At 41.4% G+C, this 25,051-nt stretch overlaps 1 protein-coding gene across 6 annotated transcripts in view; it reads left to right on the top strand.

The window, feature by feature from the left end:
• SPECC1L (sperm antigen with calponin homology and coiled-coil domains 1 like) overlaps positions 1 to 25,051 on the top strand; it is a 122,856-nt gene that overhangs the window by 79,496 nt on the left and 18,309 nt on the right. For all 6 annotated transcript variants that reach the window (XM_089653235.1, XM_089653232.1, XM_089653237.1 and 3 more), the window contains 4 exons: positions 4,168 to 4,258; positions 4,391 to 4,477; positions 6,930 to 7,089; positions 14,121 to 14,223. In XM_089653235.1, coding sequence (XP_089509361.1) covers positions 4,168 to 4,258; positions 4,391 to 4,477; positions 6,930 to 7,089; positions 14,121 to 14,223 — 441 coding nt within the window. The remainder of the gene's footprint in view (positions 1 to 4,167; positions 4,259 to 4,390; positions 4,478 to 6,929; positions 7,090 to 14,120; positions 14,224 to 25,051) is intronic.

Genomic DNA, 25,051 nt, shown 5'->3' with positions numbered 1-25,051 from the left:
ATGCTGCGGCCAGACTCATCCACCTTACTAACCGCTCCGTATCCGCCACCCCTCTCTGCCAATCCCTCCACTGGCTCCCGATTGCCCAACAGATAAAATTCAAAATGCTAACATTGACTTATAAAGCTGTTCATAATACTGCCCCAAACTACATCACCGATCTGGTATCCAAATACCACCCAAAACGTACTTTCCGCTCCTCACAAGACCTCCTACTCTCTAGTTCCCTCGTCTCCTCCTCCCATGCTCGTCTCCAGGACTTCTCCAGAGCTTCCCCCATCCTCTGGAACTCCCTACCCCAATCTATCAGATTATTACCTACTCTCCTCACCTTTAGGCGCACTCTGAAAACCTATCTCTTCAGGGAAGCCTACCCCGCCCTCAGCTAATTACTGAACTCCTCCACTCTTCCTACCACTCCATCCCCCACAGCTATTTCCTCCTGTACCACTATCCCCTCCCTCCTAGATTGTAAGCTCCAAGGAGCAGGGCCCTCGAACCTCGTGTATTGAATTGTATTGTTACTGTACTGTCTCGTGTACTGTCTCCCATTATAATGTACAGCGCTGGGCAAACTGTTGGCGCTATATAAATCCTGTATAATAATAATAGAGTAGGTGATAGAATGGGGTAGGGAGTTCCAGAGGATGGGTGACGCCCTGGAGAAGTCTTGGAGACGAGCGTGGGAGGAGGAGATGAGGGAGCTAGAGAGTAGGAGTTCTTGCGAGGAGCGGAGTGTACAGTTTGGGTGATATTTAGAGAGAAGTTCAGATATGTAAATTGGGGCAGTGTTGTGGATGGCTTTATATATCGTTGTTAGTGTTTTGAATTTTATCCGTTGGGCAACTGGGAGCCAGTGGAGGGATTGGCAGAGAGGGGTGGCAGATACAGAACGGTTAGTAAGGTGGATGAGCCTGGCAGCAGCGTTCATGATAGACTGGAGGGGGGATAGCCTGAGATGAGGTAGGCCAATGAGGAGGGAGTTACAATAGTCGAGATGTGATATGACAAGGGAGTGAATAAGTAGCTTAGTGGTGTCCGGGGTTAGGAACTGTCGTATCTTGGAGATGTTGCGGAGGTGAAGTCTACATGATTTTGTCAGCGATTGGATCTGGTGCTGGAATGACAGATGTGAGTCTAGGATTACAGCTAGTATCCTGGCATGGGGGGATGGACTGATGATTGTGTTACCAATATTTATGGTGAGGTCAGTGGAGGTGGCACGGGCTGGGGGGAATACTAAGAGCTCAGTTTTGGAAAGGTTAAGTTTGAGGAAGTGGAGTGACATCCAAGCCGATATGTCACTTAGTAGGCTAGTGATGCAAGTGGAGACTGAAGGGGTGAGGTGAGGGGTAGACAGATTTGCGTGTCATCAGCATAGAGATGGTACTTGAAGCCGTGGGAGTTTATCAATGACCAAGGGAGAAGGTTTAGATGGAGAAGAGAAGGGGTCCAAGGACAGAACCTTGAGGGACCCATACAGAGAGAGGGAGTGAAGAGGAGGTAGCCGCGTTATAGGTAACACTGAAGGAGCGCTGCGATAGGAGGAGAACCAGGAGAGAGCGGAGTCTCTGAGGCCAAGAGAGTGTAGTTTTTTGAGGAGGAGGGGATGGTCAACTGTGTCAAAAGCCACGTAGAGGTCGAGTAGTAGGAGTATTGAATAGTGGCTGTTGGTTTTTGCAGTTAGTAGGTCATTAGAGAGTTTTAGTAGGGCAGTTTCAGTGGAGTGTAGTGAGCGAAAGCCAAACTGTAAAGGGTCGAGAAGGTTGTTGTCAGTGAGGTGGGAGCTCAGACGATTGTAGACTAAGCGTTCTAGGAGTTTAGAGGCAAATGGCAGCAGGGAGATGGGTCTTAGGTTGTTTAGGTTGGTGGGGTCTAGGGAGGGTTTTTTAAGTATGGGAGTAATGTGCTCGTGCTTTAGAGGGGAGGGGAAGGCACCTGTAGAGAGGGAAAAATTGAAGATGTGAGTGAGGGAGCATAGGATGGGGGAGGAGGGTGACCAAAGGAGTTGCGAGGGGACAGGGTCCGGGGGGCAGGTGGTGAGGCGGCTTCTGAGAAGAACTTGAGGACCTCCGGTGGTAGTGAGGTCAAAGGAGGAGAGTGTTGAGGGAGGTATGGTATGAGGAATGCTAAGTGGGGTGGGTGTCTGTGTAGTGGCGATCAATAAATAATTAACCGCGCTCTAATATTACCGTGCCAATGCTATATATTATATAATACCATAGCAATACCACTAATTCATATATGCTGTGATATCATTTTATCAACTTTTCAACTGGATTACCTAAATTAATCTTGTTATATTATCCTAGTACTTAATAAAACTTAAAAATAAAAGGTGTGTAATTAAATCCAATGATGATATTTATGCAGTGTGATTATCTCGTTAAAAATAAATATATAAATTCATAAAATTCACTGTGCAAGTGTGAAAATCAACTGAATATAAATAAATAAAAAATGAAAAAATATATAAATTCATATCCAATTTGCAAATAGTGCAAAGCAAACAATAAATTGTATATATATTAATGAAAAATAAAATAAAAATAATAAAAAAAATATCAATTCATAAAGTTCAGCAGCAAAAATGTGCAAAAAAGTTTTTAGGGTTCAGCAGGAAGAAGATGTTGGTGATATACTCTCCTTTCAAGTTGCTTATGATGATGTGGATGGAAACCTACGAACTATCTTCTGAGTCTATGTAGACATGAGGTTTTCTCCCTCCTAGAGCCTCTCCTCACTTCAATGCTCAATGTATCCTCATATGACCCATAGAAGAAAGAAAATGAAGAAATATGGTGCCTTATCCAAGGTATAACAAACACTGTTTAATGTGCTCCCATAATGCATTCACAATGTTTTGAAAATCAACACGCATATAGAAATAAAACCGTGAGCTGCGGTGATGCTCAGCCTCTTAGGAGTGGCGATGTCCCAATGAATCTTGTTTTAGAAGTGCTTTGCAATCTCGTGGGCAGTGAGTGAGGTGCTGGGTGGTGGTGGGGGCGGAGAAAGTAGAGAGTTAAAGGTAGAGAAGAGCCGACGAGGACTCGAAGAGAAGGTATTGATGAGAGTGACAAAGTAGGCTTGTTTGGAATCCAATAGAAAATCTATGGAAAGAACTAAGGATCAGAGTTCATAGAAGAGGCCCATGGAACCTTCAAGATTTGAAGACTGTGTGGAAGAATGGGCCAAAATAACTTATTTGTTTTGGTTTCTTTGTATCTATGGATTCATGCCAATAGCACTTTTAGAAATAAATTTACCAAGAAAAATGGTGATGTGTTCAAAACTTATTTTACCCGCTGTACATATAAAAGCAATAATTTGTTTACAAAACTATGTTAAAAGTATTAAAATAGATAGTCATGACACAACTACATATCCAAAAGGGAGGTGCTGGTGTTTAGCAGCATAGATTCTTCAAGGGTTCATGGCATGCAGATGGATAAATGTGGAACCTTCCATGTTAGTGGCGGGATCGCGGGTTGTTTGTTTTACATTTGTTTTACATTTATCCATATTTGCTTCTTCCCTCTGAAGGCATGCGGTGTGGGGTCTCTATCAGTTCAAGCTAAATCCACATCTTGGGTTATTTTTGACATTCTACATCCAAGTGCACCCCATGAACCACTGAAGGTGTACTGCGAAACGGGCTGGGATACTAGCACCTCCCCTTTGGATATGTAGTTGTGTTATGGCTATCTATGGAGCATGCTTTATTGTCCGTGTATACTGATTTATCTGGGGAGCTTTGCAAGGTTGCTTGAACTGCTGATTAGTTGCTGTTGGATATAACTAGTTCTTTTATGGGGCACATCCCCTAATAATGTTAACATCATTTTGTAATAAAATGTATTGCTTTTACATATTTGTTTTGAGTGTTTCCTGGAGGGAAATGTTTCCACACTGTTTAAAATCCCACAATCGTTTCTTTGTTTTTTCCTGATTGATCTATTTAGGGATGTAGTACAGATTATTTAATTGAACCCATTACTTTGCCCTAGACTCCTTAATTTATTTTTGTCACTAGTACTCCCTGTAGCGAAATATCACAAGACCCTCATATATGACATCCTGTATTATGCTTTTAAAGTATGTTATGTATACAGACATGTGGCAAAACATAGCTTTGATGGTACATACTATTCTTTCTCCTTCTAGAGACATTCCATTAGTGGACCTATATCTTCTACTAAATCATTGCCAGGTTTGTCAGAAAAGAGACCAAGTTATGCTGAAATACCCGTACAAGGTATGTAGCATAGGAAAGATTGAGCATTGTGTTGCACAATGCAATTTAGATCTTTGGTGATTATAATAGAAGTCTGCACTAATCTACCTTTTCGAGAACTCATCTCTTTCCTTCTTTTTTTTTTCTTTGCAGAGCATTTGTTAAGAACTACAGCTGGCAGCAGAACAGCAGCAGCTTTACCTCGGGTTCCAGCCATAGACAGCACAAAATCCATCTCTGGTAAAATTTGAAATTCTTTGCTATGTCAATCATCAATTTGAAACTTTTAAAGGACAGGGGCATTCACCACAAATTCACTGCGTGTGATGAGTCACTGTAAATAAAACCTATTACCCAAAAGGATACATCTCCATTGAATTTTGATGAATGTCACATTTGCTGCTTTGTAAATATGTCCCTTAGTTTTTTGTTTTTTTTTAAATGTCTATTTATTTGTTACAGGGGTTTAGCACTGTCAATTTACACAGCGCTTTACATTCTGTACATTTACATCAATCCCTGCCATCAAAGAGCTTACAATCTAAGGTCCCAGTCTCACGACAACATACTAGGGCCAATTTAGACAGCAGAAAATTAACCTAAAAGCGTATCTTGGAATGTGGGAAATAACAAGAGTATCTGGAGGGAACCGACACAAGCAGAGGGAGAACATGCACACTCCATGCAGACAGGGTCATGAACAGGATAACATTTTATAATATTGTATATTTGTTTTTTGCTATTTACATGCAATCTTTGCTTTACAAGTTAACATTGTAGTTAGCTAAAAAGGACTGCACAAGCACAACCATTTCCTCCCCAAGCAGGCTAGCTGTCACTGAAACCCGACTGGTTCTCATTGAAACCGAGGTGGCCATTAGAGCTGGATTCTTAGTTTGCCATGTGCATTAAAGTACAGTGAAGGAAATAAGTATTTGATCCCCTGTTGATTTTGAATGTTTGCCCACTCACAAAGAAATTATCAGTCTGAAAATCGAATGGTAGGTGTATTGTAACACTGAGAGACAGAATAGCAACAAAAAATTCAAAAGAATTTCTAACAAACCTAGGGAGACTGACAGTTGTTTTGTGTTTCCTCCATTTGCGAATGATTGCACCAACTGTTGTCACCTTCTCACCAAGCTGCTTGGCGATCCTTTGGTAGCCCAGTCCAGCCTTGTGTAGGTCTACAATCTTGTCCCTGACATCCTTGGACAGCTCTTTGGTCTTTGCCATGGTGGAGAGTTTGGAATCTGATTGTTTGATTGCTTCTGTGGACAGGTGTCTTTTATACAGGTAACAAAATGAGATTAGAAGCACTCCCTTTAAGAGACTGCTTCTAATCTCAACTTACCACCTGTATGAAAGACACCTGGTAGCCAGAAATCCTGCTGAATGATAGGGGATCAAATACTTATTTCCCTCATGAAGATGCAAATCAGTGCATAATTTGTTAGACATGCATTTCTTTTCTGAATTTTTTGTTGCTATTCTGTCTCTCAGTGTTACAATACACCTACCATTCAATTTTTATACTAATCTTTTCTTTGTGAGCGGGCAAACATTTAAAATCAGCGGGGGATCAAATACTTATTTCCTTCACTGTATATGTGTGAATGAGCCCTCCGAAACTCCAAAATACACTAAACTGCAGTGCATAGATGTGAACCAGCCACATAGAAAACAATGGTGTTACTGCTTTCAGTGCATTAAAATGCATGAGTTTTGCTTCATGAAATGAACACTTGTGAATGAATTAATGCGTTAAAACCTAAAGAATACATCACTGTAGTGAGTCATTTTGCTGTGTGTGAACATTTCAGCTCGCACAATCAAGTTTTATAAACTGTGGACTTCTTTCAGTAAAGCTAAGAAGGATACGTAGCTAAACATTTGAAATAAGGACTTGAGCTTTACCTAGGGAGCATACAAAGAATTATATTTACTTGAATAAGTCTAGAGGAAGAAAATATAACAAAACTATTATACATTCACTTTGAAGTTGCATAGCGTTTATAATGTTAATAACGTTTTAGGAGAATGGCAGAATTACGTCATAGCATACCCATAGAAAATGAGAATTAAGGTTATTTTAGTAAATTTGAAGATATCAGAATTCTATAAACAAATGCAGGAAAAGATGGACAAGTTCAGTATGTATTAATATAAAGAGTGCCTGATTTGCTGTTGGGAAATTATTCTTTCCAGTTACAATTGTCTGTGGAAGTTATTATGTAGCTTCCAAAGGAATGTTTGGATATGTGTTCCTTGTAACATTAACTTCACTTACTAATCCATTTGTTCGCCTTCTCCTTTTGTTTTGTGTCAGTCTTTTTTTTTTTTTTTTTTTTTTACTTCCTGCGCTCAGAATAGAAACAATATTTCATAGGAAGTATCTAACCTGACCTTCCACCGGGATTTCCTGTGCTTGTTTGAGGTCTCATGAGGTGGATACAGGATAGAATTTGAATAATAATTGGTATGCTGTGAAAGTTGTTAGTTGGTATTCATCCAAGCCGCATTGTTGCAAATGAAACAAGCTTTTTATTTTCTGCACGTCTGTCATCTTTCTTTGCTACTGTAACAGAAATTGTATCACGTGCCCAAGTTGTCCTCTTGGTGCCATTATCTGACACTGAAAGCTGTTTCCTTTTATATACCGTCTGTAAGGTTATTTTTGTCCTTTTTCTAGTGTCACGCCGTAGCAGCGAGGAACTGAAACGTGACATCACTGTTCCAGATGGGAGTTCTGCTTCTCCTTTGATGTCAATGACTTCACCCTCATCACAACTATCCCTCACCTCTTCCTCCCCTACCGCGTCTGTCACACCAACTGCACGGAATCGAATTAGGTAAAAGTTTGACATAGCAGCAAACTGGCTCTTCAATGATTAGTTCATTTAAAGCTGAGCTCTAGGCTGATATAAAAGAGAGTTGCCCATTCTACTTGATTTAGGCCTCATGTACACTGGACACTTCTGAACGATGGAAACTGACTGCTGGAAAACGTAGGTTAAAAAAAGTCTGTTTAGCCGCGTTTGCATACTGCGTTTTATGAGCGTTTGCCTTTAGGAGCATTTTTTTAAAGATATACTCAGGAGACCTTCGAAAATGCCCAGAATGCACTGAAAAACAGTACAAATTATCTATTTCAGACATTTTGAGAGAAATAGAGAGAGCAGTATTTGTTGAGATTAGTTGTCTTTTTTTGTGGTGTTTGGATGTGTTCCAGCTCATTTCTGTGCAGAAATTATTGCAGCAGTGTCTAACATATTTTCTTTCATGCAAAACCTCAAAGTATGGTGTACCAGGTCCATTTGAGTACCGGGAAAACGCTTTGCAAGCATTTCTCATGATGATAAAAGGTTCAGGATAGCATCTGGAAATGGAAGAGTTAATAAAAAATTTTCAAAAGCAAATGCTTTAAAAGTGTTTACAAGCATTTGGGGTTTGAAGCGCTGATAAAATCTACTTCTGAATGCAAGTTTTCTGCGTTCAAAAAAACAACTGTAAGCTCAACTGCCTGGAAACGACTGTAAACGACAGTGTACATGGACACATAGGAAAACATTAGGGAGAGTTCAGGGGCTGCTGAAAAAAACGCTGAGCAGCTCCTAAACATGAGTTTATCAGCTGCAGTGAGCCCTTAGTTCCCACTGGGATTTGCCTGTACACAATAATGGCGCCGACATTTAACCATTAGCCGCCCGGCCAATGGCCGTTTGGCGGCTTCAGATGTGTATCTGCATTCCGGGTGCACGCCATTTGGCGTGCTCCCGCACATGCGCCGTTTGCGCTAGTGCAGAGCGGCGCAGCAGTGCGATCTGTCATCGGCCGTGCACCTCGGACACGGCCGATGCAGATCCGAGTACCGGCTCCCGTTGCTGGTACCATGTGACCTGCTGTGACCAATCACAGCAGGTCACATGACAGTTGTATACAATGGATGGCTTCATTCATGATGCCATCCATTGTATACTAGTGCCTAGCTGTGAATGGTCACAGCACATGTCATGTGATTAACTGTGACCAAATCACAGCTAAGCACAAAAAAAAAAAAAAAAAAAAAAAAAGCTGAATGAATCGATTTCATTCAGGTAAATGCTTGCTTATAGCAAAGTAATTCTTTGCTATAAGCAAATTGTGTAAAAAAAAAAAAATACTGATCACTTCCCCAAAGTAGTACAATGTTACTATGGTAACATTGTACTATTTTGGTCATAGTAATATATGAAAAAAAATCTTAAAAAAAATAAAAAAAAATGTAATAAAAAATTAAATATAATAAAAAAATTAAAAAAAAAATAAATATATATATATATATTTTTTTTTTCATACTGTCACCAGTCAGTGTCCCTGTTCACCGCCATGCCAGTTATATGATGACACTGTACTGCACTGGTGACAGTATGTAAAAAAAAAAATAGTGAAAATTTTTTTCATTTTTTCATTTTCCGAAAAATTATGACAAAAAAATACAACTTCAAAAAACTCGCTATGCCTCTTATGAAGTACGTCGGACTGTCTACTCTGCAAAAAGGGGTAATTTGGGGGATATCTGTACTATTCTGACATTCTTGGACCTCAAGAAATTAGATTGGCCGTCAGTACTTCAGGATTGATCAATTTTCAGATCTATACCATAGTTTGTGAACTCTATAACTTTCCTAAAAACTAAAAAATACATCCTAATTTGGATTATTTTCACCAAAGACATGTAGCAGAATACATCTCTGCCTAAATTTATGAAGAACAATTATTTATTTGTAAACTTTTATAACAGAAACAAAGAAAAATGTGTTTTTTTTTCAAAATTTTTGGTCTTTTTTGTTAATTTAGCAAAAAATAAAAACCCCAGTGGTGATTAAATACCACCAAAAGAAAGCTCTAGTTGTGTGAAGAAAATGATAAAATTTTAGTTTGGGTACAGTGTTGTATGACCGCGCAATTGTCATTCAAAGTGTGAGAGCGCTGAAACCTGAAAAATGGCCTGGGCAGGAAGGTGTAAAATTGCACGGTATTGAAACGGTTAAACACTCTCTCTGTGCAAACTGCTTTGTGCTATGTTGATGGTTGTGATGTCCATAGAAAATGTAATCAGGCTCCTACTTACTGCCCACTGTGCCCTCCTCCCTCGTTTGGCTCCAGATTGTAAAATGTGCTGTCTCTGTACTCCCTCACTGTTTGTGACTGTGTCTCTGCAGCCTCCCATTCCTTCCTTCTGATGTGAGGCTGGGTCTCTGCAGCCTCTTACTGCCTTTACTATGCTGTGTAACTTTCTAGACATATCTTCCAATAATATCTTCCAATATGCTGGAAAGTTCTGCTACATAAAACAGGATTCTTTTTTTTTTTTTTTTTTTTGAAAATGTCTTTTTTAATTAACAGTTGGTACAGCCATCCAGACAGTAACAAAAAAACCTGCCCATGGTGGCATTACAGAGAACAATAGGATAATTTGTCTAACATGCACAGCTAAAGTTCACCAGAAAGCAAATGAATACTAGGGCCGGTGAAGTGTAAACCACAATAGAATACTCACAGACAAACATAGTAGTAGCCCTTGGCCCACCAACCCTACAAGACTATACTTTTTATTAGGTAAAGGGTAATCCACTATTGTTGTAAAGGGGACGTGACAATGCTGTCATGTTAAAAGTTGTGTGCATACCAGGTTTATCAAACCTCCATGGCCTTTTACTTTCCAACTCCTATTCTTATACTTGCACTTTTGTTGTGCGCTGTAATTGGTTCTTTGCAAATATAGGAATCCTTTGTAAGTTCAACTAAATGCAGTTTGCCTTATCACTACTAACCAGATTAGATTCCTCCTTGGTTATTCAGAGTATATTTTTTCAGTTGCCCTTTTTTTTTATCTATGCGAACAGCAATTACATCTCTCTCCACATTTTGTTGAATTTTCTTATATATTGATTTTTGTGGGGAGGTCTTCTGTCGGATACTCAGGGCTTTGTGGAGAGAGCTAGCTCCATACAAATTTGGCTCTTTAAAGAGGAACTAAACCCTCCTGTCTTTTACAGCTAAAGATGGCACCATCTTCACCTCTATTAAAGCGGAATCTATCCTTTATCCTTTGTAGCTAAGGAATCTGCCATCTTAGGCTCCGTTTTGATCTGCAGTGCTGCACATGTGATAGTTATGACACCAACCCTTTGACGGCTTGACAGTTCAGTTGAGAGAGGACATCAGTTAACTGGCAACTGTGAAAATTCTCACTAAGAGGGTTGCCTTGAAAAACGGTTACATTTATGGGTTTATGTCCTCTTTAAAAAAATTTATACAACCAGCTTAACCACTTGCCTACCAGGCACTTATACCCCCTTCCTTACCAGGCCAATTTTCAGCTTTCAGCGCTGCCGCACTTTGATTGACCATTGCGCGGTCATGCAACATTGTACCCATATGAAATTTTGATCTTTTTTTCTCACAAATAGAGCTTTCTTTTGGTGGTATTTAATCGCCACTGGGCGCTTTACTTTTTGCGCTATAAATAAAAAAAGTGCAAAAAATTTGAAAAAAAAAAAAGTTTGTTTCTTTTATAAAATTTTTCAAACAGGTATTTTTTCTCCTTCACTGATGGGCACTGATAGGCGGCACTGATGGGCACTGATAGGCAGCACTAAAGGGCACTGATAGGCAGTACTAATGAGGTGGCACGGATAGGCGGCACTGATAGACAGCACTAATTAGGGGTCACGGATAGGCGGCACTGATATGCAGCACTGATAGGCGGCACTGATAGATGACACTGATTATGGGTACTGATAGACGGCACTGACTGGCATCACTGCTGGGCACTGACTGGCGGCACTGACTGGCACAACCCCTGGGCACTGACTGGTGGCACTGACTGGCAGCACTGCTGGGCTGCACTGGTGGGTGGCACTGGTGGGCAGCACTGGTGGGTGGGCACAGGTGGGTGGCACTGGTGGGCACAGGTGGGTGGCACTGGTGGGCACAGGTGGGTGGCACTGCTGGGCACATGTAGGTGGCACGTCTGGGCACAGGTAGGTGGCACTGCAGAGTGGCACAGGTGGGTGCACTGCTGGGCACAGGTGGGGGCACTGCTGGGCACAGGTGGGGGCACTGCTGGGCACGGGTGGGCGGAGCTAGTGGGCGCACTGCTGGGCGGAACTTGCGGGTGTCACTGCTGGGCACCGATCATCAGGGCACTGATGATTGGTGCCGATCCCCGCTCTGACAACTGCCGGTTCTTGGCAGTACTTTCCTCACGATCTGACAGCGTGAGGAAAGTGCAGCCGAGAACCGGCACTTGCATTTCCCTGTGATCAGCGTGTCATTGGACACCGCTGATCACGGGGTAAAAGGCCGCTGTGATTGGCCTTTTACCACATCACGTGATCAGCTGTGTCCGTAGGACACAGCGATCACGGAGATCGCCGGGTGCGCGCCCCCTGGGGCGCGCAGGAGAGCGCGTTCTGGGAGGACGTCATATGACGTCCACCCAGAACTGGCCGGCCGCAGTGAAGCCGTCATTCGGCTATGCGCGGTCGGCAAGAGGTTAAAGTTCCTTCCAGTCCTTTTTCCCTCCAGTAAAAAATGTGTTTAACCTTTTCAGTTCTTTGGATATGTCTAAAGTCTGAAGAGGTGAAAACAAACTCACAGCTGCTGTATCAGCTGTGAACTTGTTTCATTTTTATGCACAGTGCTCCTGGCTTTTGTGTAATATTGATCTGGACGTCTAACCTCCACTCAGTGGTTCCCGAGCTCTCCCGTTCCTCCTGAGAGCCCTGGACCAAAACAGACTCTTGTCAGGATGGCGAGCGGTGGGAGACGTGGAAACATCTGTTCCCTGAGTATGAACCCAGAAACATCCAGCTCTGACAAATTCCAAGTTCAAAGCAGTCAAAATCCCTGATTGAATACCGGGTGCACAGTAGATCAAGCACAGGACTAAGCTTGAGCTGCTGGAGAAGAAAGCTGGGGAGATATTGTGGATCTAAGAAGACCTCAGATGTCTTCATAAGCCTTACCTGTCAAGAGTACCTGGACTTGTGAACTTTATTGCTATCACAAGCGTGCAAAAAGTTTCAATAAAAACATTAGGAAAAAGAAAAAAACATTTAAAAACAGTGAAATAAATATATATTGCCACGTACGCCAGTGAGAGCAGTAATACTGGGTCTCTTATTTATGGCAAACTGAACTGATGGAACCATAAAGGCATATACATCATTACCTATTGATAATTTTGGGTACTTCATTTTTTTTTTGCCATTTTGGGGATATACACAGTTTTGAGGTTTGACATGGTATCAATTTACTCAAGACTTCCTCTTGTTTTGTACAAAAAGGAATTATTTATTTATTTATTTATTTCAGGTACTTGCGCTGTCAATTTACGCAGCGCTTTACACATATATATATTGAACATTCACATCAGTCCCCTAACCCTCAAGGGGTGTACAATCTAAGGTCCCTAACTCACATTCATACATACACACATTAGGGCCAATTTAGACAGGAGGAAACCGGAGCACCCGGAGGAAACCCACGCAAGCACAGGGAGAACATGCAAACTCCATGCAGGTTGGGAATAGAACCCATGACCCATTTACTGCAAGGCAGACATGCTAACCACTAAGCCACTGTGCTGCCACTGTGTGCACAAGCCTTCATTTTAGTGCATTTTTCCTGAAAATTTAATAGGCAGGTGCGCAAATCTTGTATGACATAAAATAAAATGCAATAAAAATTGCAGCTAGCATTTTTTTTTTATTCTGCATGACCTTTGCATTTGGAAAATATATAATATTTTGGGGATTTAGGTAATGTTATAGCAAAAATGCAGATTTTTACGTGTGAAAATTTTCCAGAGAGGAAGTGGTTAAGTACATGTGTATCCAGTCACTAATATTCTGTATCTTAGATGCTAAAATAATGTAATATACTGTGTTATATTCCCCTGCAAGGTAACGACATCGTGTGCTAGTATGTATCACATACTAGCACATTATGAAGGACTTACCCTAAAACGAAGCTCTCTAGCAGCACGCTGGCACCGCTGCAGAAGCTGCCATTTTCACCCGGTCTTCCTCCTGGGTTCTTGGGCTGCGGGCACTTGATTGGCTGAGCTGCTATGATGTCACTCGGCTGTTGCGCACGGCTCTGAAGGAATGGCACAGGTATGCCATTCCTTCAGAGCGCATACGCCAGTGATGTCACTGGTTGCTGCCCCCTAGAATATTTCCTAAACAGTGCACGTTTAGGAGATAATCATTTTACCTACAGATACGCTTTATTATAAGCTTACCTGTAGGTAAAAATTAAAAATGAGTGTACTACCACTTTAAAGCCCAATGGAAATTTCAGTTTAAAACCACTAAATACATCAAAAGGTATGCCAAGTCTTACAATTCACTTTCTTTGGAAAGTAGCCACAGCCCGAGTAGATAATCCTGTCTCCTGCCAGCACGGCGCAGAGAAGACCTTTGCTTGCTGTGTGGAAGCAGTGGTCTTTCTGCAGTTTTCTGATTGTAGAGGTTTATTACATATAAAAATTATACAGGCAACAGACACCAAGCTGCATTAGTGGTGTTTTGTGAACTATAATAATGAACACCGGTCAAGGGGCACTGCAGCGGGAGCTAGTTGAATTCTCTAGGATGTGCTTGTTTATTTGCTGATACTGTTTATTGATTGATCTATGAACTCATTATGCTGTGCTGCAAGAACAGCAGGTTGTTCCTTCTGTATTCTCTTGTACTCTTACTATTCCCTTAATGTACAGAAAGATGATCATGTTCCCCATATGTTTGTTTGTTTTTTTTTTTTTTTGTAGCAGCTTTAAAATATTACAGTTGTTAGTTTTCTTAATCTAAGCAAACATTTTCTATTTTAGGGAGGAAAGAAAAGACCCCTTGGCAGCCCTTGCAAGAGAGTATGGTGGCTCCAAGAGGAATGCTTTGCTAAAGTGGTGTCAGAAGAAGACTGAGGGATACCTGGTAAGCATGGAAATGTGAAATGAATGCTAGTGCCTTGTGAACTATTTAGACACTTTGCATATACACCCAACTGGCACTGCAGGAGTTATTAAAAAAAGAAGCTGTAGAGTGTTTTAAAAGTGCATATTTTGATTTATTGTAATGTTTGCCCTAATGTCAATTTTGGTTTGAGTTTCCCTTGCGTGGCAGGAAAGAGATGTAAGGAAGTTCATGGACAGTTAAATATATAGGGCATGCACCACAAAAAACATTATCGCAAAGTGCTTTGTGCAATGGTTTCCAGCTGTCAGCGTCCACTGGTCTCCAAATCTGTATACTTCAAAAGAATGTTACCTGCACCAAGGGCTTCAAGAAATTGTACGAGCTTATTGCTTCAAAAGCAGCTGTGCGCTTGCGTTTACTTCCTTCAACAGGGTTTTAGCTGTTAAGCTTCCCATTCACTTCTCCATCTTATTTAACTACCTGGTGCATTTACAAAACAGAGAGCGGTGCATGTTTATTTCTGCAGAGTTGTTTATAATTGGCACTTGAGAAATCACCTTTGGTGCGCATTAGATGGCTCAGATCAGACTCTGTGTACAGAGCTAAATCAAGCAGCTCTGTACCTTGTGATCGCTGTGACGACCAATCACATTAATCACAAATGTAAACAGTATAACTGTTTACAGTGGAGAGCCTGCCCTGTAGGAAAGGGAGGAATGAGGAACCATCTGATCTCCAGCCTTTCTCAGTATGTGATTTCTATGTTAAACCTTTATCACCCCTTATGACCTGTACATTAACCCTTTCAATGCCTCCCTCTGTTCATGACCTGTACATTTCATGATGTGCTGTATATAGTGCACCATTAACAAGCTCTGTGTGTTAACCACAGTCAGAAATGAATCTGGGTACAGTGTTGCCTGACCCAGTCATCATCAAGCTGTCATGTAGCTGAAAGCTGTCCTAGCAATGGCCTGGTATTACTGTCAAAGAGGTTACAATGTATTTTATTGGACTTTTAGTAAACAAGTGTTTAAAAATGTACACAGTTTCATTTTATAGTAAAGGAGGCAGACCTGCACCATATGTGATAGTAATTTTGCTGCTGATAGGTACCCCTTATGGAGACACAAAGGGGTTTATTTACTAAAGCTGGAGAGTCCAAAATCAGACTCCCTTCTGCATAGAAACCAATCAGCTTCTAACCTCAGCTTGTTCAGTGAAGCTTTGGCAATGAAACCTGGAAGCTGATTGGTTTCTATGCAGAAGGGAGTCTGATTTTGGACTCTCCAGCTTTAGTAAATAAACCCCAAAGGGTCTATTACACCCCTAATGTCTCTCCTACACTTTCTTGATCTGCTTCTTACCTGGCTGCTCAAGCCAGGAGTTGACAGTTCAGAATCGGGAAGTGCATGCTCAGAGCTGGACTTTTTTTGGGATCATCCCTTACAGGGTAACAGATGTTCCTCAAACTTTCCCTGTTTTTCATCCTCACAGCAGACTTCACAGAACGCCTACAATTTAGTTAGCTAGAAGTGCTGCTTTTGTTCTGCTCTCTGATCCAGTGTCACTTTGTTACTGCATGAATTTGTTACTCTGCCCATAAAACATCTCGGTGGCCAGTAGAGGCATTCAGAGGAATGGCATTTAATGCGGTTGATGAAGTTTAATCATGAAGCCAAGGCAAGTCAAGCCCCAATACCAACATGAAACTAAATCTGAGAGGGGCAAAAAAAAGAAAGCAGGCATGGATGTTTTCAAGTACTTACCCTTGCATTGCTGTGGTGGGAACAGGCTCCATTGACATAAGTGGATTCTTTAACTACTGTGCAGCTTGCCCACATTAGAAAATGCTTCAGACTGTGTGGAATCACATGGAGTGTAAACATGTCTCTGAGCTAATAACATTCATGTATACCTCTAAATAACTTTAAATCTATAGATTCCATTTAAATGTGGATCTGACCCTGAACAGGTGTAAGCAGATCGTTAGGCTGGTTAATTAGGTCCTGGGTTATTAAGCAGCACTCTCCCTCTCCCGGGAGCGGATGAGGGATAGTTACCGGGATACATGTAGCTCCATCTGTCCACGACCAGGAAGGAATTAACAATTGCTCTTTGCATACACAGATGGTAGGTTGGTAACTCCTGCTATTTATGCTTCTCGCTGTTTTTGCACTAAAACAGTTATTTCAAGAATGGCAATTTTTTTTTCCTACCATCTTTATATGAGCAGTGAGATATGACTAACCTTATGTATTTTAAAAACAGATGCTGTCAACAGGCTTATAAAATGTACTGAAGCAGTTGTAAAAATATTCCAAATACTAAAAGATGTTTTTTCAATATCTTAACTTTTTTGTTGACTTCAATAGATTTTTGTCTATTTGCAGTGTAAAGATTCAACTGTTGATTTTATCCTTTTGTACATTTTTTATCAAAAGACAAAAAAATAAATAAATAAAAAGGTTCAACTGCCTTGTACACAGTAATTACACTGTTCTTGGAGCAGATTGCTTTTTTTTATTTGTGTTTTTTTAATTATTTTTTGTGCTGTATGATTAGGAAAAAAAAATAATTTTATGTTATGCACTAAAAATGTTCTCCTTTTTATTGTTATTACTCTTATCAGCACTGTATCATATAATCAGTGTGTCCATTAAAAAGTAAAATCTATATATACAGTGAGGAACAGAAGTATTTGAACACCCTGCGATTTTGCAAGTTCTCCCACTTAGAAATCATGGAGGGGTCTGAAATTCACATTGTAGGTGCATTCCCACTCTGAGAGACAGAATTTAAAAAATAAATTCAGGAAATCACATTGTATGATTTTTAAAGAATTTATTTGTCTTGCACTGCTGAGCATAAGTATTTGAACACCTTAAGAAACAGCAAGAATTCTGGCTCTCAAAGACCTGTTACTGTGCCTTTAAAAAGTCCACCTCTACTCCACTCATTAATTAACTTAGCAGCACCTGTCTGAGCTCTTTAAAGACACCTGTCCACCCCACAGTCAGTCAGACGCCAAATACTACCATGAGCAAGATCAAAGAGCTGTCAAAAGACAAAAGAGACAAAATTGTGGATCTCCACAAGGCTGGAAAGGGCTACGGGGCAATTGCCAAGCAGCTTGGTGAAAATAGATCAACTGTTGGAGCAATTGTTAGAAAATGGAAGAGGCTAAAGACGACTGTCAGTCTCCCTCGGACTGGGGCTCCATGCAAGATCTCGCCTCGTGGGGCATCACTGATAAGAAAGGTGAGGAATCAGCCCAGAACTACAAGGGAGGAGCTGGTCAATGACATGAAGAGAGCTGGCACCACAGTTTCAAAGGTCACTGTCGGTAGAACACTACGCCGTCATGGCTTCAAATCATGCATTGCACGGAAGGTTCCCCTGCTCAAGTCATCACATGTCCAGGCCCGTCTGAAGTTTGCCAATGACCATCTGAATGATCCAGAGGAGGCATGGGAGAAAGTCATGTGGTCAGATGAGACCAAAGTAGAACTTTTTGGTCTAAACTTCACTCGTCGTGTTTGGAGGAAAAAGAAGGATGAGTTGCATCCCAAGAACACCATACCTACTGTGAAGCATGAGGGTGGTAACATCATGCTTTGGGGGTACTTTTCTGCGAAGAGGACAGGACGACTGCACTGTATTAAGGAGAGGATGAATGGGGCCATTTATTGTGAGATTTTGAGGAACAACCTCCTTCCCTCAGTCAGAGCATTGAAGATGGGTCGTGGCTGGGTCTTCCAACATGACAACGACCCGAAGCACACAGCCAGGATAACCAGGGAGTGGGTCCGTAAGAAGCATATCAAGGTTCTGGAGTGTCCTAGCCAGTCTCCAGACCTAAATCCAATATTTGAACACCCTGCAATTTTGCAAGTTCTCCAACTTAGAAATCATGGAGGGGTCTGAAATTCCCACTCTGAGAGACAGAAATTTAAAAAAAAATGCAGGAAGTCACATTGTATGATTTTTAAAGAATTTATTTGTCTTGCACTGCTGAACATAAGTATTTGAACACCTGGGAAAATCAGTGTTAATATTTGGTACAGAAGCCTTTGTTTGCAATTACAGAGGTCAAACATTTCCTGTAGTTCTTGACCAGGTTTGCACACACTGCAACAGGGTTTTGGCCCCTTCCTCCACACAGATCTCCTCTAGATCCGTCAGGTTTCGGGGCTGTTGCTGTGCAACACGGAGTTTCAGCTCCCTCCAAAGATGTTCTATTGGATTTAGGTCTGGAGACTGGCTAGGCCACTCCAGAACCTTGATATGCTTCTTGCGGAGCCACTCCTTGGTTATCCTGGCTGTGTGCTTCAGGTCGCTGTCATGTTGGAAGACCCAGCCACGACCCATCTTCAATGCTCTGACTGAGGGAAGGAGGTTGTTGCTCAAAAACTCACAATAATTGGCCCCATTCATCCTCTCCTTAATACAGTGCAGACGTCCTGTCCCCTTCGCAGAAAAGCACCCCCAAAGCATGATGTTACCACCCCATGCTTCACAGTAGGGATGGTGTTCTAGGGATGCAACTCATCCTTCTTTTTCCTCCAAACACGACGAGTGACCACATGACTTTCTCCCATGCCTCCTCTGGATCATCCAGATGGTCATTGACAAACTTCAGACGGACCTGGACATGTGATGACTTGAGCAGGGGAACCTTCCGTGCAATGCATGATTTGAAACCATGACGGCGTAGTGTTCTACCGACAGTGACCTTTGAAACTGTGGTCTCAGCTCTCTTCATGTCATTGACCAGCTCCTCCCTTGTAGTTCTGGGCTGATTCCTCACCTTTCTTATCATCAGTGATACCCCACGAGGTGAGATCTTTCATGGAGCCCCAGTCCGAGGGAGACTGACAGTCGTCTTTAGCCTTTTCCATTTTCTAACAATTGCTCCAACAGTTGATCTATTTTCACCAAGCTGCTTGGCAATTGCCCTGTAGCCCTTTCCAGCCTTGTGGAGATCCACAATTTTGTCTCTGGTGTCTTTTGATTTCCTGAATTGTTTTTTTAATTCTGTCTCTCAAAGTGGGAATGCACCTACAATGTGAATTTCAGACCCCTCCATGATTTCTAAGTGGGAGAACATGCAAAATCACAGGCTGTTCAAATACCTCTGTTCCTCACTGTATATATATATGTATGTATGTATGTTTTGTTTTTTTTACAAAGGAAATAAAGCAGGGCACCAGATTAGTGTATGGTTAAAGACAACACTGTAATTCCATTTCTCACTTACATCTGAAAGACCTGTAGACTGCTCCAGGTGTCAGAGTGGTAGTGAGATATACAGCTCACTGCAATCTGGATGAACTGATAGGACTGCAGGGCTCAAGCAGGGACCCGCTGCAAGATGATAGATCAGCGGCATCTCTCCTCTCATTCATGGCACTAACAGGAAGGCAGACAGGAGAACATGACAGGCTGGGAGAGGTGGGAGATGGGATTTAGAGCTGTCAGGTGAGAGTGGGCAGAGCCAGCCGGGGAACTGCTGATGGCAGTGGAAGAACAAACGAGTGGGGAATATTATTATTAAGTATGGCTCAGGGGTGAGAACATAGGTAAGATTTAATAAATGGCCATGCCAGCAACTCGGATCCATCCTTACACAGGAAATAAATTGTAGTAACAAGGCAAAGAACAAACAACAATAATACAGTGTTTATAAGCTAAAATAACAATGTGTAAACAATTAACATTTTCTAAACAGATCTACCGCACATGTAAAATATCAGATATTAAAAACAATAACAAAATATGGTAATAAATAAACTGGTGTGTGAACCCTCAAATAAATATATGTTTACATAGAAAAGAGATTCTTAAAAACGTGCTTTTTATAAGTATAATGCATATATAAAAAATATGCACATCATAAAAAATACGCACATCATAAAAAAGGGGGAAAATTATATATTAAAAATTGCAAAAGCTAAAAATAACCCAAGGATATTTTATTATAGTACTAATCTCCAATTCTTCATTTAAACCTCTGGGTGCCAAGGGTTTTTGGATATTTACCCTGAACACCTTGGCACCCAGAGGTTTAAATGAAGAATTGGAGATTAGTACTATAATAAAATATCCTTGGGTTATTTTTAGCTTTTGCAATTTTTAATATATAATTTTCCCCCTTTTTTATGATGTGCATATTTTTTATGATGTGCGTATTTTTTTATGATGCGTGTATTTTTTTATATATGCATTATATTGATAAAAAGCATATATTTTTTAATTTTCTATGCTTAAATATATAGTTCTATGAGGGTGTACACACCAGTGTATTTATTACCATAATTTTGTTATTGTTTTTAATATCTGATATTTTACATGTGTGGAAGATCTGATTACAAATTGTTAATTGTTTACATGTTGTTATTTTAGTTTATTAATACTGTATTCTTGCTATTTGCTCCTTGCCTTGTTACTACAGCTTACATGCTGTGTAAGGATGGATTCGATCCAGCGGCTGCATTGGCATTTATTTAATCTTACTTGGTTCTTACCCATGAGCCACACTTAACACTGATATTCTCCACTCATTTGTTCTTCCCTTGCCGTCATCAGTTCCCCGGCTGGCTCCACCCATTCCTACCTGATTGGCTCTAGCCAGCGGCTGTGACAGCTCTGAAATCCCATCCTTTTCCAAGATGGGCCAGCATGAAAAAGGCATAAGAACGTCAGAAACGCATTGCGGTCCACCCCCCCACTGCCTGTCATGTTCTGTCTGCTTACCTGTTAGTGCCGTGATTGAGAGGAGAGATGCCGCTGATCTATCATCTTGCAGCGGGTCCCTGCTTGTGCCCTGCAACCCTATCAGTCCGTCCAGATTGCGGAGAGCTGTATATCGCACCACCACTCTGACACCTGGAGAAGTCTACAGGTCTTTCAGATGTAAGTGAAAAATGGTGATTTTTTTAACCATACACTAATCTGGCGCCCTGCTTTGTTTCCTTTGTATGCTGGAGGGGGATTACCCAGATCCACTGGCTAGGAGCTGCCGGACAAAGTGTGTTTCTCTCATCCACTTTTCCAGCCATCCACCACCCTACTTGTGAACTCTATGGATTATTCACTGTGGATTTGTGCACAAGTTGTAATGGTTACTGTATAATTTTTTTTAAACTGCCTTGTGGAATTTTTTGGTCTTTTTGAGGTAGTTTAATTGTACAAATAAAATCGACAATAAAACAAAAAATCAATAAAACAATTCTGTTGTGTGCAGAATTACCTCATATGTTATTTACAGTAAAACTGATAAGGTCTGAAAGAAGTGGAACACAAGAGTTTTTATTCATACTGTTTTGCCAAGTGATTGCTGGCCAATCTGAGTTTTCTGTAACCAGGGGATACAACATTTTCTGAACTTTAGCCATTCAGGGTGACTTTTTTTTTTTTCATTCTGTCAGCATCCAACATATGAGGTGGATGGAGGAATTCCCTCCCCTGGGCATTGTATTCTAGCAGTGGAACCCTTTACTGTCAGAATATGATGATTAGCAGCTGCAGCTCCTGGTCAAGTTTCCATTGTGTCCCTTTTACAGAAGTCAATCAACCGATTTGTCTTCTGCAGGGTAAGGATGGAAACACACAATCAAAATATGGCTGCTCCTTGTTGAACTGGTCGAATTTCGATCCGTGTATGGCCAGCTTTGCGCTATCAAGCATCCTGATCTCTGAGCTAGGAGCACACACAGGAATGCACATCATGTCAGAACAGAATGTTAGGCAGTAGGTGTACAGACTCCGGTGATGAAGGTGTTAGTGAAGTTGGCTTTTGAAGCATGTATCAAACAAGGCCATAGTTATTTTTTAATATGATCTGTTTAAATGTTTGCTGAATCACTTCGCATTCAACACGGTTTGTAATGATTAAAGTGATTCTGAAGGCTTATTTTTTTTTTAAAGAAAAAATAACAAACACCGGGAACCCCCCCCCCCCCCCTTCCCTTGCCGGCGCTCCTAGCCCTCCCCTCCTGTCGGGTTCCCCCACAACAAGCAGCTTGCTATGGGAGCACCCATTGCTTTGTGGGTCCATTCAGAGACGGAGGCATGTCTGAGCCCCGCCCCTTCTCTCTTCTCATTGGCTCACTGGCTGTGATTGACAGCAGTGGGAGCCAATGGCTCCTGCTTCTGTTTCAGCTAGTGAGAAGAGGGAGTTTCAGGATAGCCGAGACTCCAGTACACATCGCTGGATCGAGAGGGGGGTTTAGGTGAGTATTGGGGGGGATGCTGCACAAAGGAGGGTTTTTACCTTCATGCATAGAATGCATGAAGGTAGAAAACCTTCAGCCTTTAGAACCATTTTAGGTTGGACTGTAGCTGTGAAGGGAGGCCTAAGGACAGATCTGATGGGCAAATTGAATTGTAGTCATGTGACTGGCAGGGGTTATGCTTTGAAAGTTTTGACAATGCATTAAGGTATGATTTGTAGTCCTGTGGAGTATTTGTTGCTGTGCTGGAAGACATCGGTTTCTTTTCAGCTTGACGTTCTGACTGTGGATTTGTTTGTAACAAGCATCCTCCCCTGCAGCAGAGGACTGACAGTATATATGACAATAAAAGCTTGGAAATCCTTCGTGTAGAGATCATGTGACTTCCTGAGGAGGAATAAAGGCATTGTGTAAAGGAAGCATAGAGTGCAGAAAGGCGTCTTCCTGTTCGGTAGCACTAGACTTTGGATAAAACATTTACACTGGATAGAAGTAGTTGGGTGAGAACAGAACCGTTTAAGCAAAATGGTAGCATCTTATTTCCTGCCAGTTTTAGTTTTTGTGTGAGCAACAAGTCCTTATAATCTTGTTATCAATTTTTTTGCACAAAATATTATGAGGCTAAGCTGGTGCAAGAGGCAGGACTTGTTGCATCCTCTGGGTAGTGCAGCCCTAAATTGTCAAGACACATTCAAAGGAATTCATCAAAAACTGGAGGAGAGAGAATCTGGAACAGCTGTCCATGGCAACCAATCAGATTCTGTCTTTCATTTTCAAAGTTTAACTGAGTAAGCCGAAGATGATTGGTTGCTATGCACACCTGCTTTAAATTCTATCTGCTTCCGTTTCAATAAATTCCTTTTGCACCACATGTGCCGGTTGGATATGTATATTTTCTACATTGTCAAGTTGTTTGGAATCTTTTTACACTACTGCTTTGTATTTATAATGTTGGATCAGGTATGCTTACCTTTTTCTGTATGGAACTGAATACAGTATAACAAAGTGTGCTTTCAAATAAGTCCTTTTGCTATCCATACACCATTTCAAGGACAGTTTGGACTGTTCTCAGTCTCATAATTTTAAGCCACCAAACACCAGCTGCTTGTTCATAATTTTCTAACCCAAACAGCTGGGTACACATGGTTCAAAAACTGGCCGGTTCAGCAGAAACCGGCTGAACTCCAATCTGTGTGTAGCCCTCCTGGTGTGACAGAAGCCATTCATTAGGTAGAATGGGCAATTTGATAGTTGGGTTTTTCCCAAAAAGGTTTTCACCCCTCCTAGAATCATTGCCAATAATTACCTATATTCAGTGGAGAAAGAATTACTTAAAAGTGGACTCTTCCAGTAGTAGACTCTGCTGTCTTAGTCTTAAGCAGACCTCTTATTGTGCCTATAGAAGATGTTCTTCCATATATGAATTCTGCAGACAAAAGATTTTAAATGATTTTTAACAGCTCTTTACACTCGCAGGTCCAGCCCTGCAGTCGGCTATTGCTGCATTCTCAATTTGTGAAACTTCACCTAATTGGACTAGGGCAATAAATGCTCAACAAGATCCTAACATTCAGGATGGTATGCTAGCAGAACATTTACAAATGGTGCCTTCCTCAGTTTTCTGTTGATGTCCTAGAAAAAGTCACAAATTTCCAGAATGGTTCAAATTTCTGCCCATATGCACAGACTTTAAAAGTCTGGTCAGCTAACACTGCCTATAAAAGACACCCCTTTGCCCTTTGAAGGAGGAAGTGTTTGGTGAGGCACTTGACAAACTAGGAAATGTCTTTCTCCCACACTGAAAGGCTCCAAAGCTCACCTCTTCAGCGGCTTTTACCTCCTCAAAGCACCGCTTACCTCAGGCTCCACCTTCCAAACTACAACTCAGCCCTTCCTTTTGGCGCAAGGCTTGGAAAACAAAGCCTGCTAAGTCTGCCACAAAGCCCTCTCCAAAATGAAGGGGCGCCCTCACTCCTAAAAGCTGGAGGAGTCTGTCATAGTTTGCATTCTTCTAGGTCACAGATGTCCCAGACCTTTGGGTTCAGTTGGTGGTTTCAGAAGGTGGAAATTAGAATTCAAAACTCTATCCCCTCATCATCTTCTTCTCTCAAACCAACCAAAATCTGCTCAAGGGCCGTCAATTTTAAAAACTGCTCTGAATCATCTCTTTTCTCAGGAAGTGGTTGTTTCCAGTCCCTCTGGAGGACTGGTTGAAAGGATTCTATTCAAACCTGCTTGCAGTATCAAAACCCAGTGGAGGGAATTTGTCTTGTCCTGGACCTAAAATCCCTAAACAAGTACCGTTTATGTTTCCAAGTTTTGCATGGAATGTGCAGAATCAGTTTATTGCCTCTTGGAAACAAGATGGATACCTGGCATCAGTAGACATTTAAGATGTCTACCCACACATTTTCACTTTACCCACCTAATCAGCACTTTCCAATTTTTTCGCACTGCCATGCAGCTTATCCTCTGCACCCAGAATATTGCACCCAGTTCTCAAATCCAGGGCATCCATGTTTCTGGGTACCTAGACAGCCTTCTTTTAAAGGATTCATCTTGCTCACAACTGTCTGCAAATGTCAGTAGCAATAAAATTGGCTTTAAACACG

Source organism: Staurois parvus, unplaced genomic scaffold, assembly GCF_062004578.1.
Source record: "Staurois parvus isolate SC_StPar_1 unplaced genomic scaffold, SC_StPar_1.0 ptg000704l, whole genome shotgun sequence".
NCBI lineage: Eukaryota > Metazoa > Chordata > Amphibia > Anura > Ranidae > Staurois > Staurois parvus.
Note: the sequence above shows the minus strand (reverse complement) of the source record. Positions and strands in the feature narration are given on the sequence as shown.